Here is a 22899-nt window from a genome sequence, read left to right as displayed (position 1 = left end):
GGCGCATGCTGGAAGACGCCCCCTCGCATCACTGATCGAGAATAGTATTTTGAACGCCTGTGACGAGTTGAGATCAGCCTAAACCGCTACTTCTGGAAATGCAAATATTCACCGCGTGCAAGGCCTGTGTAGCACGGCCGATTCAAGAGATATGTTGTGTTAAGGCACGTTGGCCACTGCGCCCGCCAGCAAAGTGTAACGCTTATATAAGCCACAAACCCCTAAATGGACGATTTTCTTGAAAACCAATGAAGTTCGACTGATTTAAGAAGTTTTTTTTAGTAAAAAATGTAGACTACGCTAAAGTATCCTATCTGCACCTGGCTGTGACCTGCTCTCAAGGCGTGATTTGAGCGTTAATATGCTTCTCCGCTCCTAGACGGCGATCTGATCGATATGGGGATACCTTGAGATCTTGAGAACCGGATCAAGCAGCTTAGGCGTGAGTTTGTTTTGATCCCCGACCAATTCTGCCAGTTGTAATTGGCAAAACTCTAGGCGCAGACTAGTACGACATTCCTAACGATCATCGTCATGACATTCGTCCGCCTCTGTCATCCGATCAGAGAATGTGCGCGCTACTTCGTCTGCATGCCCTACAATTGAGAGGCCTAGTAGGATTGTCACAGCAAAGACCTCGAGTGGGTCACCGGATTTGATTGGAAGGTTTTTCCACCAAGAAAAGCTGTCCGCCTACTAACTGCCAGCGAATGTAACTTGCTTATCATAAACCTGCAGGTCATCTGAGATTTTTTTCAATCTCACCTGCAGCCAAAAGCCAACACAGTAGTCCTGTTCGCAACTTCGCTTAGTCAACTGGAACATCTTCTTGGCGCAGCGAAGAAGTTCTAGCATGCAGTCAGCCAGCGAGGCTGACTCAACCATGTCAGTCTTGAGTACCCTCCAGTTCCGCCAGGCTCTGCCACCTTCCTTTCGCGTGAGTTCTGTCGAGGCACCACCACTTTTGTCAAACCGGTTGGCAAAATTCCAACAACTTGAACAGCTGAGTGTGGAAGCCTTCAATTGGCTGTTGAATACCAATTCCCGTGCGTCAGTCAGCACGTATGCAAAGCTGTGCCCATTAAACTCACATGCCTTTGTTCACAACTACTAGGTTCTAGGTGTGTACATCACTGTGCAATGTCCCTTAAATCAGACTCTGATCATCCCGATTATGCGTGTGGTGCCAATTTGGGCTCAGAACAGGCTGTCGCCAGACCTGGCAGATTGGTATTAGCGAGGGACGAGGAACGGGCTGCGAAATGCAGTTTGACGTTTGGCTTCATTTGTGGAACAGCGAGGTGGGCCTTTTTCATTCGCAGGATTATGCTATTGGAAGCATGATTCAGATCAGACTTATCTTGAACGATTCGGGTCCTTCTGCGGCCTGCCTCGTCATCAATCTCCAGAACTTTTCCCAATCTATGAAAAGTCGATTCCATCTTTCATATCTCTCTCAGGACCGGTTTCTGCGAGCGCCATTGTTCCTGCTGGTTTGTGTAAATGTCTTAGACTCATTTGTGACCTCATGCCGTTCGTTCGGACATTTGCATGAAGGCGCTCGTCATCTCGATGTGTCAGTCTGTCAAGGCAGGTACCCAGCTCCCTGTCCATTCTACCTTTCGTTCGAAGGAGGACGGAGTCCTCAGGTATGTGTATCATTTTCAGGTTAGATCCTTCAGTTAATGTGCGCTGTCATTGCGTCTTAGCAGAATCAGCCAATGTTTTGACCACATTTATTGGCATTCGACCAGAAGTGTATGCCCTCGTTGGCAAAGCTGCATCTGAGTAGCAAAATTTAGGACTCTTACCCAAACGAGCCAAGCTGATACAGTTGCCAATGCTTCACTTGATGCAACCTGGTGTGAGTGTTTGTGAAAGCTGTCCGTCGTACGAACTGATATTTTGCAGACGAGAAGTGGTAGTTCGCGAGACACCTCAAAGCAAATATCACGCTCATCTTGCAGGCGAAATACAAGGAGGCGATCTGGAATGCAGATTCAAATATCAGATACTGGTCAGATTATAGTCACGTTTTCCTCGATCGAGAATCTATACAGACCATCCCTGACGCACTGTAAAGTGCTGAGGCTGTGTGGAGTGTTGGTTAAAATCTCTTCAGGTGATATAATGAGGTACTTGCTCTTTCTCCCCGTCTTCGCAATGATTGCTGACCACTCAAATCTGCGGAAATGTTCTCGATTGGGACAACTGGGACGCACAGTCGCCCTACCTTTTCCTGCGACAGAGGCAACGTTCACCGATCTGTACTGCAACTTCTTGACTGGTTTGTCAAATAAGGCGAGGATCATGTTGATCAAGGCATCACACGAACCGTGACGAAGAAATATGTGATTCTAGGACAGCATACAGTTTTTACGAGGGGAAACGTAATTCGAGGGTTAAGTGCTGGATCAAGACCTGGCAGCATTCGGTGCATCCGGCTCGCTCGATCGTATGGTGTGCATCCTAACTCATTCATGTCATGGGGTCAGTATCCATGCACCTGCTTATCCCGTGCCTACATCTTTTCCATCCATATTCTAGCACAGTCGACGAGGGTAACTTCGTCGCTCGTCACAACACCTTCTACACCGATCCCGCTTACCGGTGGACTGGCGCGGCTGACAATGTGCTTGCCTCTGGCAGACGGAAGCTCGTGTCACAGACTCACAGGCCTCAACCTAACGATGAATGCTACATACGACAACGCCCGAAGGCTCTACTCCTACTGACCAAGCTGCGCAAAGGGTGGCAAACACCCGGTCAAGCATGGGATACCTGGGCGTAACAGGTCCTGACACAAGTTGTCGGAGTCGGGGACTCGGCGCGCAAGCACCGTTACGATCGAGCACCAGCGCGCGCGACGCGGATGATACTGCGCAAGCAAGCAGTCCTGTCCTGACTCCTCGGACACTTTGAATGCAGCGCGGGTCCCTTCTAGTGCGTGAGTCGTCTCCTCAAGGGTCACAACATGATTTTCCTGTGATGTAGCTGGGCGTGACTTGAGGACCTTGACTGGGGCCGCCGCACCGGTCCAATCCTTGACAACCATAATGACATTGTCATTAATTGCAATATCCGAGTCATCCGCGGGGCTCACTCACACCCAATATCCGACACTCAGTTTGTACCGCGCGGACTTCAATTCCATCATTCTCTGGACGTCTATATTGCAAGGATTCTACGTAAATCGGTTCATTGATCACCATGCAGTTATATATCAGTGTCGCCTCAATGTTTGCATTTCCAGTAGTAACGATTTGAGCTGATGTCAACTCGCTCCAGACGTTCGAAATTGTCGTTGATCAGTTACTCGGACGCGAGGGGGCGTGCTTAGCAGGGACGTCGGTTTTCATATTCTATTGAATTAAACCTAATTCAAATTGTGTTGTCATATCTAAATTACATCTTCGCGAGTTTCGGATACCCGGTCCACGGCAGAACTCACGCAAAGGAAAGGTACCAGTGGTACGGAACACCTGGAAAAACTCCACCCGAGTCCTGCCAACAACACTAGAACTTCAAAAATGATGATAGCGGGCTTTGCTACACATATTCGGCTGACACACTATAGACAGTAATGGCCTTCGACGCCCGAGATCTGCTGTCGACTCTCAGGCCAATATAACCACGATTTGTGGGACTACGGGCGTCGGAAAGTCCAAGCTGTCTGTCGAGCTGGCTCTGAAGCTTGCTCAGGGAATGCAGGGTGGAGACGCGAGGATCATCAACCGTGACGCTGACTCCATGCAAGTATGCACTGGAATGGACGTGATCACGAACAAAGTCCCAGTCCCGGAAAGAATGGGAGTCGAACACCTTCTCATGGACTTCAAGCAACCTGGAGAGCAGTACGTTGTGGGCCAATTGGGTCCAAGAAGGCGGTAAATGGTCTGCTTATCCTCCCCTATCGCTTTGCTCTCAACTTGATTGCAGATCGACGAGACGCACCGCATGGACATGATTGCGATTATTGTTGGCGGTGCTACATCCTATTGGATCCAATATCTCATATTTCCCAATCGGTTGTCCACTCAATCTATATCGGGTTGCTGTGTGATTGTTTACCCATCCATCCGTGCAAAAACGCGGACCCACTTCGAGGGTATGGGTGCAGGTAGTAGTGCTGACACCCAGGAGTTTATCCGTGCAGTTGCCTAATTAGACATGATCACAGCGGATTATGCCTCCTTTCCCGGCCCCACTTATCATGGGAGTCAGGACAAGTAAAAACGGTGTTAAGAGTCTCCTAGAAGCTCTTGCCATCTTTAATAACGCACGTAACGAAAGCGGCTTCGAAAATTGCCTGGCTTTCCATAGTAGACTATTGATAACGGCGTCAGCGCAATGTTTTAAAGGCATGTTCTGCACAAAACTCATTATTACTCAAGGTCACTAATTTCACTGCCCCGCAAATTGCCCATTCTCTGCTCGCCGACTCGGAGTGTATCCAGAAGAGGAGGAGCACGTAAGGTGGTGGCGATCAGATGCCATAAACGTCGCAAAAATGAGCTTGCGATCATGGCCCCACACAACTTTAGCTTTAAACACGAGTTGAGTGTCGAGTACTTGAGTGAAGAAGCATCAATCAGTTGCTCAAATAACAAATGATCGTGTAACGAACGTTATGAAACGAGCTCCGCAGTGCACGAGGAGCGGAGAAATGATGCAAGATGGCATCAAGGGCGGCTGATTTCATGTCATCGTACAGTCTTCCGGACAAAAGTGCAAGCGGTCTCCTTCACAATCACCAAATGCAGACGCTGCATACAATTTGTGGAGTAGTCCGAGGAATGGTGGACCCACAGAAGATCATCGCGTTGTAACACAGCCGCACAATAAGCAGCAGAGGGCATGTGAACAAGTGAGAGAGGGAAATAGCGACTAAAGACAGTGCAATGTTGTATCTTTCAAATTCGAAGTGTGGGCGTCCAAACACCTGTACCTGCCCGTCAACATTAATGCAAAGACAGGAACCATCAAACGTAACAATGGCACGGCATTCAATTGAACCGCAACGTACACAGGAAGCGGGGTGCAAACACAACGTGGACTGGAGCAGAAAGTGGTCGCGGTTGCGTAGACATGTGGATGCAATTCGGGACAATAAATATGAATCAATAGCATGGTCAACGGCATGAGGAGGGCATTAAGCCTCATCGAGCACGCGGGACATAACAGACGCGCGCCGCTTGTGCAGAAATATCCATTTCGAACTGCGAATGGCAAGACTCAGCAAAGTACCCAAGATGCACAAGTGTAATAACCGCGGGCCAAGAATTGGGCACTACGAACGCAGAAAAGCAAAGAGAAATGTCGACAAAAGTCGAAGCCTGTGGGAGGACGAATAAACGAAAAGAACATGAACATGAAGGTATAACCACAGGGCAAATGTCTCATGCATGCCATAAGCATGCACGTGGGAGCCAGGGAATTTTCGAGAGACAACCACTGCTTAGACTTCTACTTTTAGCGGACATGTCGTCTGTATTCCGCTCAAGGACGGCTCGAATAACACTTTCGAATCTTTCGCCCGGACCAAACTCACAGCACGCGGTTGGCATTGTCATCGTTTCTGATTCGACATTTTCTAATGCCTTATTCGGCAGCAAAAACGCCTTGGTAGAGGTCAAGGCTCTGGTCGCGGAGGAACGTCCGGACGAGGTCACAAGGGCCAGAAGGCTCGCGCAGGTAATGGCAAACCGAAAGCTGGATTCGAGGGTGGTCAGACACCGATTACGAAGAGGTTCCCGAAGAAAGGCTTTGTAAATCCGTGAGTGCTCTCTATTCTAACTAGTTTTATAACCATCTGACAGGTCCGTTAAGCAACCGGAAGGTGTACGCGCCCATTAACCTGGACCGGATACAGTATTGGATCGACCAAGGTCGACTACAATCATCGCCTGAGAACCCTATCACAGCCCGCGAATTGCTGTTGAGCGGATGCATTCATAATGTACACGATGGAATTAAACTTCTGGGCGACGTATGTTTCTATTCTCGGACATCGTTCTAGTACAACTCACCGTTACGTAGAATGCTCCATTTTTGAAAACGCCCATTCATATTGCTCCTTCCCGTGCATCTCAAAGTGCCATCAAAGCGGTCGAGTCCGTTGGAGGAAGTGTCTTCTGCCAATACTACAACCCATTGGCTCTTCGTGATTGTGTCAAAGGCCGTGCAGATCGTATTTCAGCAGCACCAACTCGTCGCACGGACATTTGTGAGTCTCTCCCTCCCTTGACTTTGATTATTTCTGAAAGTTATGTCTTCAAGTGTGGTACACTAACTGGCGCAACCGAGGATATCTTTCTCCTGAAGCTATTGTGAAAAACCCAAAAGTGGAGGAGCGATGGAAGGAACTGTCTAAGCAGTTGCTCTCTTTCAAGGACCAGACTTTCGATACTAAGGGCCTCAAAAAGGTGTAGATATGCTAGGTAGACTATAATACATTCATGGGTTCGATGTTCATCCTATCTGGAGACATACTTCCACTGCGAGAACGGTCGGGCGAACGAGATGGAGAACGAGAAGGACTTCGTGATACGTATCGACCGTTCTCTGACGGAGATCGACTTCTGCTCCGACTAACGCTGGGGCTCCGTGACCGGTATGGGCTCTTACTGGGGCTCCTACTCCTACTTCGACTGGAACTACGACTCCTGTCACTACCATGTTCACTCTTGCCTTCCATAGCATCAAGCAAGCGACTCTTCCGAGGGCCAATCTCGCCGTTCTCTTCAAGTATCGAGCGCTTGGCTTTACGGGGAAGAATGATGTCACAGACTCGTTCCTCAGTGAGGAGCGAATATATGAATTCATCAAAATGAGTTAGTGAATACCCTGCTGTCAGGGTGTAAGACGCATACCAACGAAAAAAAAATGAAGATCGACATACCCATGTCGCGGTATCGAAGCTTTCTAAAGTCCTTCATTAATGGTTCAAGAAGCTCGTACACTTCCACTGCACTGAAGGTCATTCGTATGTACATGGCGGCTAATGCCCTCATATATCTAGGCACATCCATCAGCAATCAGCAGGCGGCACATATGATAATGCTCACTTGAACTCGTCTGCCTGTAGATATTCTATCAATATCTCCTTTTCCGGTTGGAGTTGGAGCAATTTCAGGAGCAAGCACAGGAACTCTGTAGGGCGTTGATTGCCATAAAACACCCCCAATGCACCTAAGCGCTATAGCCTGGTCAATAAGAGACTCCGCTATATTGAAAAGGGTGAGTTGGACGTCTTAGAAAACGTGGCAGACACACCAGTCAAAGCGAAGCAATGCTCCTTCCAATAATTTGATTCCCATATTCGATTGCGGATAACGGTCTCGACTAGAAACTATGCTATTGTCAGCTATCATCAAAACGTGTACCGCAAATACTCGCCTGAGGGTTTTGGCCATGGATGGCAATTGCACCCTTGACAGTGGTATTGGCCATGATGGTGGTCGGTTGCCAGAGTATGTAACCACTTCTTGATTCACGGAATCTAACTTATGTAAAGTGCTACATAAAGTTCAGTGCAAAAAAAAAGAGAACATAGTCTTTACGTAAGTGTATGTAAGTGCTTTTGTTGTCGCCATCTTTCTGCCATTCACCTTATGTTTTCCTTATGTCTTCCACGTGCCCGATTATCAATTGGACACATTTCTGTACTTGCCAGGCTCCGCCTTCGATATTTAAAAATCTGGTGGCCATTGGAAGGATAGCCTCAACGGATAGTCGTATAATTCATTCCATCCTGGCGACTGGCCCCGCGCCAGGATAACGTGCCAGTCACTGGTTACGTGCCACCACGAAGGATCAACCCCTGATGCTACTAGCACCTGTCCAATCAGTGATCATAGTGAATTGTATCGTGCTCATTTCCCGCTTAAAACGCCGCGAATAAGGGCGAAGCTTATCACCACGTTTACTCAATGACCTATCGACCCCACATATATCATTGCCCCGAATGGTGTTTTACTCTTCAAAATTCTTCTACTCGGATATTGCGCCTTTTCGGGTACTTTCATACCGCTTGCCATGGACCAACGATGGCCCTTAGACGTCTCAAACTCTCCTGCCCAAGCGCACCTTCACCCAGTCACTGGTTACTGCCATTTTTCAATCAGTTTCTGGACTAGAATTTACATCGATTGTGTCACAGCTACCCTCATCTATATGGCCATCTCCATTCCGATCTCGATACGGAAACTTGCGCCATGATTGGCGATTGAACTTTGCGAGTCACTTCTTAGTTGGCAGGTCGGCGCCTGATGGTGCTTCTCTGGTAACAGTGCCATCTTCGCATATAAATTGACAAATTACAGTCTCCTTACTTTCTATATTCCTTGTCTGACTGCAAACATGCGCGGCAAACTGCTGACCATTCCCACATCAGCATGTCCTAGAGAGCCATCGGTTTTCTCCCATTCTACTGATGACGCTGAACCCCCTCTCAATAAATCGGATGAAACAAGGCAAATTCTAAACTAGTCAGTGATTTTTACGTGGTCCGCTGTTGTTCTTACAAGTTCTTATTTTTAGTGCAAACTTCGAAATTGCCACTGCCCTTATGTCTCCAGCACACTTCCGTCGAATTGTGACCGCGCCAGTGTATAATGGTATTTTTTGTAAGCTACCCTATATCTGACGGCGTCAAATTACCAGGCATGGAAGAACTTCTGATACAAGCTATGTGCGCTGCGGCCGTTCTGCTGTGAGTGATCAGCACTTGACTTCGCTGTGCCGCGACCTAATACGCTCCTGCTATGATGTAGGAACCCCACAGCCGAAAGGCGTTGCAAGTCGCTCCAGAGCAAGCTCTTGCGGATCCTTGCACCCCGCGATCCCTGCACCCCGTCGCCCAACAGGTTATCTCGGTGCCCTCGGCTGATCCAACCTTCCATCTTATGTTGGATACACCGGTGGGTGTGTCGACAGGAGATCGTTGCGGGTGGTCACAGGCGAACTGGCCCCTGCAATGATGTCGTGTCTGCTGACACCCTCGTCGTTCATATGCGCAAGCATGTTGGAGGAACCTCACATCGTCGTGTTTACTGCTCCTGGAATGGATGTGGCAAGCTCATGAGGAGAGATTGTCTTGTCCGCCACATACGCGAAATTCATCTGTATAGCAAACGCCGCGCTCACGACTAAATTTTCTATATCTCAACTTACCCATTTTTGTATCGACATCTTTGCTGACATATCGTGTTCACTATGCCGTTTTAGCGTGATAAGGACTATAATATACTCACTCAGGCTCAGCGCTCGGCGCTCAACGTTCAGCTGGGAAGATAGACCTACCGGTTCATCCCGTGACTTGAGGACGGAATACATGATTTTGGCTCGTTATTCTGTTTCAAATTAGAACTATTCCATTATCTCGTGGATATGTACTACATTATCAAAATGGTCTACTCAGAATCCTTATTTTTGGCCAATTGAATGATGAGGAGGCATTTTCGTAGTAAATTCACCCTTGTGACCTATTTGTGACTGATGCTAACGCGTGGTGCAACATAATGCCTTCTCGTCTCCAGTTCTCTAAGTTAGATGATAAAATACATGCCCAGCTTGCTGCAGAATATCTGCACATATATAATGATGGAACAGATTTCACTCGCGTTTTAATTTGTGTACAATGAGTTATATGCAATTCTGTTGAAATGTCACGCTAGGTCACGTGATGAACCGGTGTCTACATATAGACGCGCGCTTGGCCTATTTCCCGATGCGGTTGTGCGGCCGTGCACATAAATAGAACTTCTTCTCCATGCTTCGGAATCGAAGGTTTACCTGAAGCGACTAACCTTTTAGATTCTGTACTGTGCCGAGTTGGTTGACGCAATTGCCCCACGGATATTCATGGCTGACGAAACATGCACCACACGCACACAATCCGTTGCCATGGATAGTTTCAGCGTCTTCACCTTTATGCCGAACCGATCCCATGTGCCCCGGCACCACCGTGACCGGTTAACTCATCAGCGCGCACTCTCATCCATCATTAGCACACGCAGCCATTTCTTCCCTGAGGCCGAGACCCGAGCCCTCACTTGATTCATATAAAAGCTTGCGTTTGACCTATTTGTCGCTGTTACCTGCTAGACCCCCAGCTTACCCTGCACCCTGTTCATGCGATGGTCTCTGAAGAAGGTACCCGACATGTGCGAAATTCTCCTCGCATCGCAGTTGAAGTTGGAAGCCCAGTCGTCACTTTCTATAACGAAATCAAGACAGACATTGAACATGCTGCTGTGGAAGATGATCCTTTCAGATGGTGCAATGCACGCAAGGTAGGTGGCAGTCACTCACTTTGAAAGAAGGCTCACTCGTTCGCCGTAGACTACTATTTTAATTATTGTTTCAGCTGGCTCCATGATCGCAGGGTTAGCTGTCAGCATACAGAACCGTATGGCTGTTCTCTTCCTGGGTGGTCAGAAGACTGAAATAAATTGTGCCCAGCTGCAAATGCCCACATTCAGCGTGACCTGCGGGCGTCTACATCGGAGATAAGCTGGACGTTATCAGTCTTTATTCTTGTTCAGGGAGTCCCTGGCCTTCTGTGGAGCGTCATCAGCGAAATAAAAGGACGTAAGGTTTGTCGAGCACTCTGTCTTATAACAATAAACTGTTGATATTTTTCCAAGTTTGTCTATGTATCATCTGTAGCACTATTCGTGGCTGCCTCTGCTATCGTCGCCGTGTCCAAAACTATTGGTCTGGTGATTGGAATGAGAGCCCTTCAGGCTGCTGGGTAAGGAATTTATACTGAATCTCAGAGTCACTGCTTACAATAATCAGCTCGAGTGCGCTCCTGTCAATTGCAGCAGCCACACTAGCAGATATCTACGAACCCCATGAACGAGGCACTAAAATGGGCATATATTATTCTGCTCCGCTCCTGGGGCCGGCGTTGGGCCCAGTATTGGGTGGTGTGCTGACACAGGGCTTGGGCTGGCGCTCGATCTTCTGGTTCATCACTATTTGCGCCGGAGTTGTTCTCCTTGCTCTGGTTTTCCTATTTAAAGATACGTTCAGGAAGGAACGTAGTCTGACTTATCAAAATATCCTGCAAATGAGGACAAAGGAAGGGGAGCTACAACACCAACACTTGGACAAATACAGTCATACTTTTTCTGTCTCTGACAAGCCCGCACAACCTGCACTAGAAAACATAGCTTCACCGCCGCAAACGGGGGATCTTAACGTCGAGGCGAATGGTCCTACCGTTGCACCTGCTTCATGTATGAAAGATGTCAAAGTGTCGCTTGCAGATGTCAATCCCTTCCCTCCACTTCTGAAGATTCTTACACGCTTCAATAATCTCGCAATATTATTTGCTTCAGGTAAGTGTTGTTCGAATCGATACTGACCTGACGAGCCATGTATATGTCTAGGTTTGATATTTGCATTCAGCTACAGTATTTCATATACCTGTTCGAGAACGTTATCTGAATACTACCGCTATGACGCTCTCCAAATTGGTCTAGTTCTACTCTCGTATGGAATAGGTAGGACCTTATTTGTTGGATTAACAATGACTGACTGGCGTCGAAGGCTCTATATGCGGGTGCTTACTTGGCGGCCGCTGGTCTGACCAAACATTCGCCAGATTGAAGCAAGAGAATGGAGGCCAAGGCTACGCCGAGGTTGACAACGTTCCTATAACTGTACGACAAGCATCTTGACATAACAATCCAGATGCGATTGGCCAGCACCCGACCCGCCATGTGCTTCTTGCCACCGGCTATAATTGGATATGCCTGGGTTTGCGAAAAGCACGTCCATGTCGCGGCAATCTGTATTATGCTCTGTCTCTCCGGATTCCTCTCGACGTACGTTTACATACGATATGCAAGACCTCGACTGACGTGTACCTAGATGGGTCTACGCAAGCACGCTGGCATACATTGTGGATGCTAACCCAGGCCGTTCGTCGACGGTTGTTGCCACAAATAGCGCATTTCGCTGCGTCTTTGCGTTCATTGCCACTGAAGTGGCTATTCCGATTCAGGTGTGTTCAATTTTTGTTTAGCTGAATTGTATGCAACTTGAATTGTTTGAACTTTTTGTTAGGTTGCCATTGGCGATGGTTATTTGTACACCCTCTGGGGTGGCATTATGATAATAATGGAAATCCTGACACTAGCTGTCCTTTATAAGGGTAAGAAGTGGCGAGAGGCATGCGAGGAGAAAGACTGGCGAAAATCGCAACAACCCTGATTAAGTACGCTGAAAGTGCTTTTGACACTGCTACTCGAGAAATTTGCATCAAGGGCCCAATGTTTATATCTATATAATACTTATCAGACTCGTTTCTTGAAAATTTGTCAACTGAATTATGCTCGTTTAAGTATTCCAGTCAAAATCCGTGACCTGCCAGCTTCCGAGTCCCTGACCGGTGACTGGTCGATGCATGTTGCAGATCACGTGAGGTGCTATCTACACAGCACCTGGGAGTTACGCCTAGCGTTGTCCACGGTTGCCAAGTTCAAGCGAACAGTCAGTTCGTGCTCTCCACTAACGCATATGCACCTCACAATCTCAAACCAGACACAGGACGATCTACATTGTACCTTCAGAGGCGCGAAACAACAAGACCACGTTCTCCTCGTCCGAGCCCATTCCAAGAGCACATCATTCTCCCAGAAATGCTCTCTTCTCAAGGTATCTCGACGTACATGGGATAGTGCGACGAAGGAATATGAGGCGAGTCCTACAAGCCCTGTGTCTGTTACTATGCGTCTCGATGTCGACGCTGCAGCGAGGTGGAAAGTCGTCAAAGTCCCAGCAGATTAGAATGGGTAGTTTATCGCAATAAGGTGAGATAATGGCGTAGACAACACTGGCCCACCTGAATCCATATGATTTTAGTTGTCTCGCAAACATCATTGTTTGCTTATTTTCCCTCGACGAGATACATCCTGTTTCTTGTCTCTCATCCCCGATGCTGTCCCTCTATCATCTTTGATGCTTCCAGGTAAAACTGCTGTTCGTGTTCCCCGTACTCACCTGACCACATGTACCAGGAACTCATGACACGTATGTCTTGAATTATATGTGCGAGTGAAATGCTACTATGACAAGGACGATAGGATGGCTTTTTATGGATGGCCTATTGCCCAGTGTCAATCGCCAAGCACCCCCCTCGAAAGACAACTTCACTCTGGCATTCGAGTTCTCGACATACGCTTAGCCATCGTCGATTCCCACCTCATTTCATACCACGGAATATACCCGGAACGCGCCCTGTTTTCGGAAATCTTATCAACGGTATACACGTTCCTTACAACACCCTCGACCTCGCGCGAGACCATAGTTATGTCAATCAAGCAGGAAGATTCTGATACGCAACGTTTCAGCAAGCTTGTACGGCAAGAGATTGTTGCCTCGCCAGGGGGTTTGGGCATGTGGTATTTAGAAAATAGAATACCAACCCTGGGTGAGGTGAGAGGCAAGGTCGTAATGTTCAGTCGTTTCGGCAGGGATGGTTGTGACTGGGACAGCGCGGGTATTGGAATCCATCCGCCTATCTGGCCTGATAATGACAGACTCGGTTTTACTTGGAACTGTCAAGACACCCTGGTTCAGACTCACGACTGGTATGTATGAACTACTATGAAGATCCTCGGATCGCCTGGCTAATCATGAGCCTGGCTATCACCACAGGTATGCAATCCCCACCTTCCTTTCTATTCCCGAGAAAGTTGCTCTTTCAACCAATATCCTCGTTGATTCCCGTGATTCTTCTTCCCTGACCTTATCGATATCATTCCTTTCTGCATTGTCAGTACCATTAGCGCTCCCTCCCACAATGGCCCGCGGCCTCGGATGGCCCCAATGGGGAATTGGATTTGAAGGTGTCAATGCTCGAGTCGGCAAATGGCTTCTCGATCAGTTCGATGAACGAGAAGAGATTGACGTAGATAGGGAACCGCGGATCAGGGGTTGGGCACTCATGGATTTCTACGAAGACCCGATGGGGCAAAGCGTTGTCCCGCTGCTTGTAGAATGCAATTTCAGAGGGAGACAGTGCGAGGAAGGTTGGGTGTGAGTTGCGGAAGAATAAAATCTTCAAGTCGGACTCCCTTTGGCTCTCTGCAGAAAGAAATATAGCAATTTTCTGTAATAGGTCGCGAGATATGCATCTGGAAGATGCATGATTTGCCCCATGACGATCACCTTCATCCACTAGTCAACTTGCAGTGCTGGACCATGGCAACGCCGTTAGGTCCTGCTAGGATCATCATGTGCTATTGCGGGATTTCACGTTTTCAACGTGTTCACCTCGAGCCAGCTGGCAACTTCGAAGCTGTGCGACTAGCTTTCGGATATGGATAGAATCAACGTTGACATTGACAGCGGTAATTGTGGTTCGGTGATCTCCTACGAGACTTCGACTTTGGTGCCCGGCGCTAGTTATGACAGCTTCGTACTAACGACCACGGGCTCGCCTCGTGCTCTACAGTGCCCACGCCGTCAGGACTCAGATAGCCGATGATGATCTAGGGTATGATACGGGCGAGGCTTACCCGGGCACCCGCGGGCGAATCAGGTCATGAGTGGTCCGGGTTACAGGAACGATGACCTTAAAAAATTGGGTACCTCAGACATGTAGGAGACTCAACTGTGGCAGTGCTACGTTGATCGTTACCAATAACATATTATTGATTCGAACCTTTCTAAATTCTACGCAACCAATCATATAATACTGTCTCGGAGCTATCATGCAGATTGCTTACCGTCTCCAGCGCCCACGTAGGGCGCAGAGGTGGAATTGAATTGGTATTGTGACCATTGGCGATCAGCTTCCCGCGACTTGCGCTTGAATCTATCAAATTCCCTGTTGGCAGAATCTGGTCTCGTGAAAAAACGCACTGCTAATTATGAGACAACGAGGGTGAGACAGACACGTCAAGTCGGAGTGTGATCACGACAGCAAAGCCGTTAAATGAAACACAACCTCATCCAACACTCCAGGGACGCATCTTCACGTCTCTTCACGTGCACCAAGAAGATCTTGAATAATAATAATACATGACAAAAAAACACACTGATGATCGAGAGGTCCAAGGCACGTTGAGACAATGAAAGAATCCTCTAAACGTGGCCGCGTACCTCCGCGATATTTTGTCTATACAGTCAACGACTGCTCGCGGAGGTCCGTCAATACCAAAGGTACCGGTAATGGTTGATCAAGCTAAGCTGCAATTTCACCAGCAATATTGAGGAATTACTAGGTCACTAGTAGTTCCAAATTACGGTTAAACAGCATTAGCACAAATTGAATATTGAGTGCTTGATATTACGTCCAATCGTAGATCCCGATCGACCGTCGGAAGTTGAAACTTTATTACCGATATGTTTTATTTCTGCAAACAACTTTAACATGAAATCGCGAGACTTGCAAATATCGCGAGTAGCAACACAGCTGGCATCGATTCCTTAAAGTCGGACTGTGACACCATACCATCGACCGATGACTTCTTGAGCTCGACTCATTGCCCGGTCCGCTCGTAAGCGTTTTGTGACAGCAGTCTCGTCGGCTCCCGTATTAGAATCTCCCACCAAAAAAAACATCGAACAAGGGCCGAGGGCCCTAGTGTTGTGAACAAAGATCTGCCATCCTGCCACGTGGCAGAAACGCCATTTGCCTCGAGTTTGCTGTACGTGCATTTACTTAAAGACTCGTTCGAAGTGCAGAACATGCATAATTCTTTCAGTCCCAAATCCCCCTCTCGAAAATCAGCAATTCTTTCAAAGTCGGTCATGGTTGCACCCTCCAATTCTTCGGCCGTGGCAGTTTATTGTGCTGCGTCACTCGGGAAGCAGAATGCTTTCCAGTTGGCTGCGCTATGTATGTCTTCTTGATTCAATCTCGTGACTGCTCTCACGTGTCTTGTGTCGTATTTTTCACAGCATTGGGCCATGCTCTGGCTGAGGCAAAAAGACCCCTTGTCTATGGCGGTGGTAACATGGGCCTCATGGGCGTTGTATCAGGTGCCGTCGCAGATGAGGGCGGCCAAGTTACTGGCATTATTCCATATGCCATCCATGCCGCAGGCGGCGAAAAAGATAAGGGCAATGGTATTGCAAAGACTGAATCTGTTGCTGAAGTCCTCGATGAGGACCGGCGAGTACATGTACGCGATTCCGTCAATGATGACAATACAGACCTGACTCACCAACGCGCACTTTCAATAGATAGAGACGGTAAGTAATAGCCCGCACGCGTACACCGCATTGTCTGATTGATTTCCGTCTGTTTTCATTGTGATTCGTTCTTACATTAAGATTATTGTCGATTCGATGCATGAGCGCAAGATCGAGATGGCGAAGCGTGTTGGTGCTTTTGTGGGGTTGCCAGGAGGATACGGCACTTTTGAAGAGGTAATACATGAGGCTTGCTCGCTCAACCTAACTCGTGCTCACCGTATCATGCCCCCAGATTCTTGAAGTTATAACTTGGAACCAACTCAACATTCACAACAAACGTAAACATATTTCATTGCTTTGATGACGTTATGTTGACCAACCAAAACCATACTTTGCAGCCGTAATATTACTCAATGTTCTGTCCTACTACAACCCCCTTCGTGAACTTATCCGGAATGGTGTGCGGGAGGGGTTTATCCAGCCGCACAACGAGAAGCTATGTGTTTTCGTCGACGGACCTACGGACCATAAAGATCATGAATCTTTCAACTGGGGGCAGGCCGCGCTGGATGCAATTGCTGCATGGCAACACGACCAAGTACGGACATTGCCCTTCCACTGGACGAAGGACATCGACTCCAGTGCAATGCCCAATGGCAAAGCTAACATCAAAGATATGGACGGAATTTTCGGTGGATTACTCAGCCTACGAAGTGTCAACGCGTGGTTGAAGAGGGTCTGGCATGCTCACTCCCGTTCATGTTGATCATGGCGTAGGTTGGCAGACTTGCACGTATTCGTTATCATATTTACCGCCGTTAATGCCCAGGACTCTAGCATACATTCTTTACATAGAATTTCACTTGTACAAGTAGTTCCGAGTCGCGGCGTCTGTGATTGCTTGCCGAGGTTTTTCTTGCTCGATTCAGTATGACTACGTCGGTTATTAATTACTCGTGCCCGATAGGTCATTTCACAGCCAAGTCCAGTACTGCCAGTCCGCGATTGGTATACCACTGACTAAACAGACAGACAAGTTATTTAATGATACATACAACGCAATTGCCAAAAGTTAGTTATGTAGTTGCCTGAGAATGTTAACCTGATCGTTTTTGCACTCAATATAAATGAATTATGTGTCCCGCCCTTGCCAGCACTCGGGCGAACGTTTGTGCGCTCGCCCGGGACCACCTCCCTTGTCGTTCACCAGGTCGACCAGTTCACGGTTCATGTGAATCGTGTCAGCTCCTCATGGACAATGACTAGGTACTGGGTCCGATGCCATTATCAACCCAGACTTGCTTGCGTTGTCCGACATCACAGCCCACCATCACCAAAACCCACCAGACTTGGCTAATTCAAATATTCAACCCCCAAACGTGCATGAAGCGGTGAGTGCCCTCATTAACTCAAGCCAGCAGGGGGACCTGGGCCCATACAAAGTCCTCACTCTTCCCGCCAGCGAGGCGAATTTGATATTTTTTACATATTTCATCATGTACGTACACTAACAACCTATTTTACTCAGGGAATCCCCCATACATTGTGCCATCGCATGCCAGAGGCAGTGGTATTACAAGGTCAGGACTTGATTCGTCGTGATTGATGAAGTGCATGCACCGACACCGACACTCCCTCCTGCAACAAAACTCACCGTGAAGCAGCTGCAAGCGCCGTGCCGTGAGCATGACTTGAATTTGCGTTGATCGAGCGCCTCGCTGCTGCAGTGTCTCCAAGGTACGTTAGGTGTGTTTTCACCCTTGTTTTTATCGTTCTAACCGATTTTGGCATCCCGTCCGCAGCACCGTGCCTTCTGCCATCACACTTACCACCCTAGCAGCCAGTTCACTACCCTTAGTGCTGCGAGTTCCAGCGTGCTGGCAGGCCACGCGCTCACCCACCCATAAACATATCCCCCAGGATCCGGAAATGATGTAGATCCGCTTGCTTCGCGTGATGCCAAGCTAGCTGGTTCGATCCTTCTAAGATGCTTACAACGGAAGTAACGGAAGCATCGCAGATGACGACATGGACAATAAATCAAACACAGCCGGAAATGTTCAGCAGTACGAGGAACTGGTGATGCAAGCAAGCGGTAGGCTTCCACGTGTGTATACTCTGCCATTGATGCTTGCTCATCATGTCTCGTACTACTAACAGGCCCGTGTTTGGTGGCCATCGATTATGCTAAAGTTTGGGTGAATTGCACGCCCTTCTGAGCTTCATGTTTTGGCTGATGATGGGTCACGAGGTAGATGAATTCATCATGAGCGCTCGACGAAAGGGTGGACAGCAAACAGAGAAGAGTGTCCTCAACATTTGGAAGGTAGTTCTTGGTTTGTCTTGTTTTCCGTTGCAATAATTGAACGGTCACCTAAAACAGCACTGGTTGACCAACCCATCTCTTGAGCATGCACGTTCTGCGTTCATCTAACTTTTATAAAGCACTGATAATTCAAGTGCAACGCCTCCATCTTGAGTATGTCCAAGGCATGGTTTTGATATCTTTTGGGCTGAATCATGTTTTATCTAGACCCGAAGACTTCGACATCGCCGAAAACACGATCCTCGACTCTCAGCTTTTTCCGGAGCATTTCGAACAAGTCAAGAAACCAGTATTCATGCACCTCACGGTGTAAGTTGGCCTTTCGAGTGTTGCCAGCCGGATCACTTACGAGCTTGAAACCAATTCAATATTTACAGGAGTTCATCAGACCATATAATGAGAAGCTTTGCATATTCGTTGACGGTCATATGGACTAGAAGAACCATGAATCTTTAACTGGGGCAAGGCCATGGTGGATGTCATTGTTGGGCGGCAGTATGACCAGATCTAGACGTATCCTTTTCACTCGATGAAGGGCATTGGCACTAGTACGATTCCTATCGGCAAGGCCTGCAACATAGAGATGAATAGGATAAACGGTGGATCTTACGGCCTGAATGTTATTAATACGTGGTTGTGGATCACGCTTAGACGCCTAATATATAGTCAGTGGGTGCATTTGTCGCGACGATCATGACACGGAATGGTAGACCCGCTTACACACACGTAGATCCATGTGTTTGCTACTTCCTCATACAACAATTTACATGACCTCATGATGTCTGTGATCGCTTGCCGAAACTGTAGTCTATTTTCCTGTGTGGGTCCATGAATGCGTTGACATCCTCATCCGTAATCTTGGCTTTCCGCTATATGTGAGGATCAATACATAATCCTGAAGGTCGTAGTGAAGTCACTGACCTCTTGGAAGACCTTCACGAACTCCTGCAACATTTGAATGCAACGTGCTTTCAATTGACCCGTAAGTAGATGTCCTGCCCTGTAATCCTGATCACGGACATCAGTGACATGATTCGCAAACATCAACCGCAGCCACAGACCTCGCCTATCTTCGCAAATTCTTCGTCATCGTCCAGGAAGAAGCCCAGATATTGATATGCAACATCCACGTCCGTATCACCCCCAAGTCTCCTGTGTTCCTCTTCCGTCTCCCTACCACCAGAGAAACCATGTTTATTGATCTTATTTTTGATCTGGTTAGGGGTATCGGTCATGAATATACTCGTAGTCGCATCCGATGCGCTCATCTTCGTCTGAGGTCCTTGAAGAGCAGGGAAGAAACGGGAGTGGATGAGGGATGGTTTAGGGTACTTGAGTTTCTGCGCGACATCACGCGTAAGCCGGAAGTAAGGGTCTTGGTCTATCGCGCAGGGGATGAGGCATGGGATATTAGAAACTTCGCCAAAGATGTGAGGGAACGAGTTAGAGAAGGACGGGGCTGCTTGAACGGCACAGAAATGGATTTTGCCGATGTTGTCCCTGTTGAAAAATATACCGACCATCCTGGATGAAGGATGAATGAGACTTACGAGTCGTTGAAACCAAATGTGGCTTTTGATTGGTTGTATGATATTTGTCTTGATATTTTGACGACGTTGCGGTAAAATGGTCCGCCGACGTATTCGAAATCACTGAAGATAAATGTCTTCTTGATATCAAATCCCACCGCGATGATGTCTTTTGCGTTGCTCCTCGAGAACTGTAGCGTCTGCTCAGCTTTCAGCTCGTGCTTGAACAAAAATTTCTCGTCATCTGTTCGTTGGGTTAGCGAGTAATCAAATAGAGATGACGAAATACTCGCCGGTTAGCTGGACGACTAGTGGGACATCAAAGACATCCTGCAACCATCTCCAAAATTTGTTAGGCCAATGACAGACATACGCAAATGACTCACTTGGTAAAGAGAAATGGTATCATATGCCCAAGATGCATGCTATCGCTACTTGGACCGCGTCCCGTGTACAAGAAGAATGGTTTTCCCTGTTCATACCGATCCAAAATCTTGTCAAATTCTCTATGAAAGCACATCGACATTAAGCGAATTGTAAGGTAAATCAGCTGAGGCGGCGCTGCATTGCACTCACCGATGCGAGAAAAACATCCCCCGCCTCAGCAACGGATGCGGCTTATGCCCTGTCAATTTCTCGAACCGCTCCAGAAGTTCTGCATCAACTCTGCGCGTCCCGAACTGAACTATCAACTTGTCGTAGTCGATCGCAAGTTGCTTGCCGTCGGCAGAGACTGAGCCCTGCACATCCCACGGCGTTACCAGTTGCTCGTGCGCCTCGGGAAGGATGGTAGTGGGTTGGGAGTTGGACATCTAACAAGGTATGATTAAGCTCAGTTGAGCCCTGAGCTATTTTTCTAGTATTTAAAAGTAGCAGATGCGACACTCATGCGAGTGACTCGAGAGTCGAGATTATCGTAGATTAGCTACCACGTGGATATCCAATCGCCAAATGTGCACGTGATTCATCTACTTCCAGGCTAGTACTGTGTAACTTGCTAACACGTCCCTCAATTTGAGCAGCATCTTATTTGGCTGTGTTCTCACTGGCAGGTGTCATCTCAGTGACTGCATCACTATATGTTATTCATGAGAATGGCACACTGCAGATTCCGGATAAGTAAGTCAATCTCAGGTTCGCTGTCCTGTGAAAAAGCACGATTCGACGCCGGCCTGTAGGCTCGTGACCAGCCTGGCGTCAAATTGACGCATAGTCAGACTGGTTACGAGTCTAGCCGGTCTGGGCTTGCGTAGGCTTGCACCTGTGGCGTTTTGCGGAAATTCATCCCATGCCTTTAAGTTGACAAGGGTCTTGCCGCAGTAGTATATCGTACTCAGTCTTGAACCAGCCGTTCCAGGGCGATGGCTGGGGAGACTGTAGGATTTGTTGGACTAGATCTGCAGCTTAAGCCTGGGTGAACTTTTTTAATGCCTTCCACAATCAGGGTCAGCGGCACACGTCACTATCGCCGTTACGCAACATGCTGCCACAGATTCAGGAATGCAATGTCACTTCCTTATCATCAAGCAGGGTTGCAAACTTCGAGTTCGCAAGATAAATGCAGCATTTCTGCCTGTCTTGGGTGCCGCCCCCTTTCTGGTATTTATCCCGCCCTGCATGGCACTGGTGATTTCTTGGTCGACCATCGTAACTCTGAGAGGTAAGTTTTTGTATGGTGTATAAGCCTTACTGACTTTCCTCCAGTCGTCTCGAGTGCATTCCTAGGTTTAGGGCTGGTGTTGACAATTTTTAGACTTGCCTATCGTATTTGGTTGAGACGGTTCTGGCTCGAGGATGCTTGGGCAGGCGTCGCGTTTCTATTTGGGATAGCCACGTTAACTTCTTGCTGGACTTATGTCGAAGCAGGTAAAAGGAGTCCGCTTGTGCATATCACCCAGTCATTATTGAACTCTTGCCTACAGCGGGTGAAGAAGAAATTATATCATTCTGGGTATACTCATTTACTTTCCTCTCCCTCGTGTGGTGAGTATCTTCGTCTTCAAATCATCATCATCAACTCTCAAGGGCAAATAGGGCCGTCCGGCTAAGTATCTTGTTCTCCATCGTTCGCATTGTGTACGAAACGCAGCACCTCCGTCGCTTGATACTTGGTCTTGCAGGTCTCTTCCTCGGTTTGTGGGCAGGAGTTGTTGCACAAAAAGCGTGGGGTTTTGGGCACAACACCTCTTGGTATCAAACAACTGGGAAGGTGCATGCATTCTTGACGCAACCCATGGTCGCGTTTGAACTGATGAGTACGACTTTCTTGCGGCTCTTACACGACCTGAACTCACACACTTTGTAAGGTGATTGCTTATCTGACACAATACTGATTGTTCTGCCACTGCGCTTACTCTGGAGTTTCAAACTGCCGAAAAGACAGAAAAGGATGATTTTCGCCATATTCTCCTCCAGCATTGTCGTCACCATTATATCCATCTTCCGGGGGTTCTGTGAGACAGCGAAATATACGAGCGTTCTTGGCCCGGTGACAGACTTCGAGGTGAGTCAACATCTTCTGGGGGTACTTGAATCTGAGTGTTGAACGTACTAGACAGCCTTGTCGCTTCTCATTTGCAACCTTCTTGTCGTAGTTACTTTCCTGTACCGCATATTTGGTTTCGCGAGTGCGGACGACTCAGTATCTAGCGATGACGATGATTACACGACACGAACCACTACGGGTGGGGTTTTTACCAGTGTCGACTTGGGCAATGGCGAGTCAGGAGGCGGTGAGCAGAGACATTCGGGGATTCAATCTATGTACATTGCAAGGCGAGAAACCCGTTAATACTGTGACACTAATGTTGGATTCAGTCTACTTTTTTTATCGAGACCCGAAAAATCGAAAGAGTGCGATGACCCGTGATCGAAGCAGGATATACC

General features: G+C 47.9%; 8 protein-coding genes across 8 annotated transcripts; 6 read left to right on the top strand and 2 right to left on the bottom strand.

The window, feature by feature from the left end:
- Positions 1–3621: 3621 nt before the first annotated feature.
- DFJ58DRAFT_818103 (uncharacterized protein) lies at positions 3622–3961 on the top strand (the record flags this gene model as incomplete). The annotated part of the gene is made up of 1 exon (XM_041391837.1): positions 3622–3961. A coding segment is annotated over one exon (270 nt), but the record flags the coding sequence as incomplete, so codon positions are not given.
- A 1492-nt stretch (positions 3962–5453) lies between these two features.
- On the top strand, positions 5454–6498 carry DFJ58DRAFT_818096 (ribosomal protein L15). The gene is made up of 5 exons (XM_041391836.1): positions 5454–5559; positions 5613–5776; positions 5830–5989; positions 6040–6226; positions 6280–6498. Exons 1-5 carry the CDS (start codon positions 5482–5484, stop codon positions 6429–6431), a joined length of 741 nt encoding a protein of 246 aa, XP_041237158.1. The 5' UTR covers positions 5454–5481; the 3' UTR covers positions 6432–6498.
- On the bottom strand, positions 6446–7452 carry DFJ58DRAFT_719055 (PRP38 family-domain-containing protein; the record flags this gene model as incomplete). Its single annotated transcript, XM_041384561.1, has 5 exons — positions 6446–6849; positions 6902–7017; positions 7068–7198; positions 7274–7351; positions 7399–7452. The coding sequence occupies 5 exons, from the start codon at positions 7450–7452 to the stop codon at positions 6446–6448; spliced, it is 783 nt and encodes a 260-aa protein (XP_041237157.1).
- Positions 7453–9794: 2342 nt separating this feature from the next.
- On the top strand, positions 9795–12350 carry DFJ58DRAFT_818088 (vacuolar DHA amino acid exporter). Its single transcript, XM_041391835.1, has 10 exons — positions 9795–10295; positions 10345–10411; positions 10465–10598; positions 10650–10756; positions 10804–11348; positions 11400–11513; positions 11560–11651; positions 11704–11837; positions 11884–12016; positions 12079–12350. The coding sequence occupies exons 1-10, from the start codon at positions 10140–10142 to the stop codon at positions 12223–12225; spliced, it is 1629 nt and encodes a 542-aa protein (XP_041237156.1). The 5' UTR covers positions 9795–10139; the 3' UTR covers positions 12226–12350.
- Positions 12351–12486: 136 nt separating this feature from the next.
- On the top strand, positions 12487–14196 carry DFJ58DRAFT_169150 (PLC-like phosphodiesterase). Its single transcript, XM_041379002.1, has 7 exons — positions 12487–12504; positions 12556–12711; positions 12767–12824; positions 12877–12982; positions 13032–13044; positions 13098–13604; positions 13672–14196. Exons 2-7 carry the CDS (start codon positions 12707–12709, stop codon positions 14054–14056), a joined length of 1074 nt encoding a protein of 357 aa, XP_041237155.1. The 5' UTR covers positions 12487–12504; positions 12556–12706; the 3' UTR covers positions 14057–14196.
- A 1178-nt stretch (positions 14197–15374) lies between these two features.
- On the top strand, positions 15375–17280 carry DFJ58DRAFT_818073 (uncharacterized protein). Its single transcript, XM_041391834.1, has 7 exons — positions 15375–15668; positions 15726–15859; positions 15922–16145; positions 16207–16215; positions 16297–16392; positions 16451–16496; positions 16557–17280. Exons 2-7 carry the CDS (start codon positions 15772–15774, stop codon positions 16922–16924), a joined length of 831 nt encoding a protein of 276 aa, XP_041237154.1. The 5' UTR covers positions 15375–15668; positions 15726–15771; the 3' UTR covers positions 16925–17280.
- Positions 17281–18920: 1640 nt separating this feature from the next.
- DFJ58DRAFT_818064 (tryptophanyl-tRNA synthetase) lies at positions 18921–20923 on the bottom strand. The gene is made up of 8 exons (XM_041391833.1): positions 20590–20923; positions 20400–20519; positions 20307–20353; positions 20035–20257; positions 19546–19984; positions 19406–19492; positions 19205–19353; positions 18921–19139 (listed from the first exon to the last, which is right to left on the bottom strand). The coding sequence occupies exons 1-7, from the start codon at positions 20823–20825 to the stop codon at positions 19258–19260; spliced, it is 1248 nt and encodes a 415-aa protein (XP_041237153.1). The 5' UTR covers positions 20826–20923; the 3' UTR covers positions 18921–19139; positions 19205–19257.
- A 707-nt stretch (positions 20924–21630) lies between these two features.
- DFJ58DRAFT_749734 (uncharacterized protein) lies at positions 21631–22804 on the top strand (the record flags this gene model as incomplete). The annotated part of the gene is made up of 6 exons (XM_041387686.1): positions 21631–21673; positions 21718–21879; positions 21936–21996; positions 22048–22268; positions 22320–22516; positions 22568–22804. The coding sequence occupies 6 exons, from the start codon at positions 21631–21633 to the stop codon at positions 22802–22804; spliced, it is 921 nt and encodes a 306-aa protein (XP_041237152.1).
- Between the last annotated feature and the right edge of the window lie 95 nt (positions 22805–22899).

The sequence above is a fragment of the Suillus subalutaceus genome (assembly GCF_016647625.1).
Source record: "Suillus subalutaceus strain FC151 chromosome Unknown DFJ58scaffold_190, whole genome shotgun sequence".
Taxonomy (NCBI): Eukaryota; Fungi; Basidiomycota; class Agaricomycetes; order Boletales; family Suillaceae; genus Suillus; species Suillus subalutaceus.
This window is presented reverse-complemented; position numbering and strand designations above follow the sequence as displayed.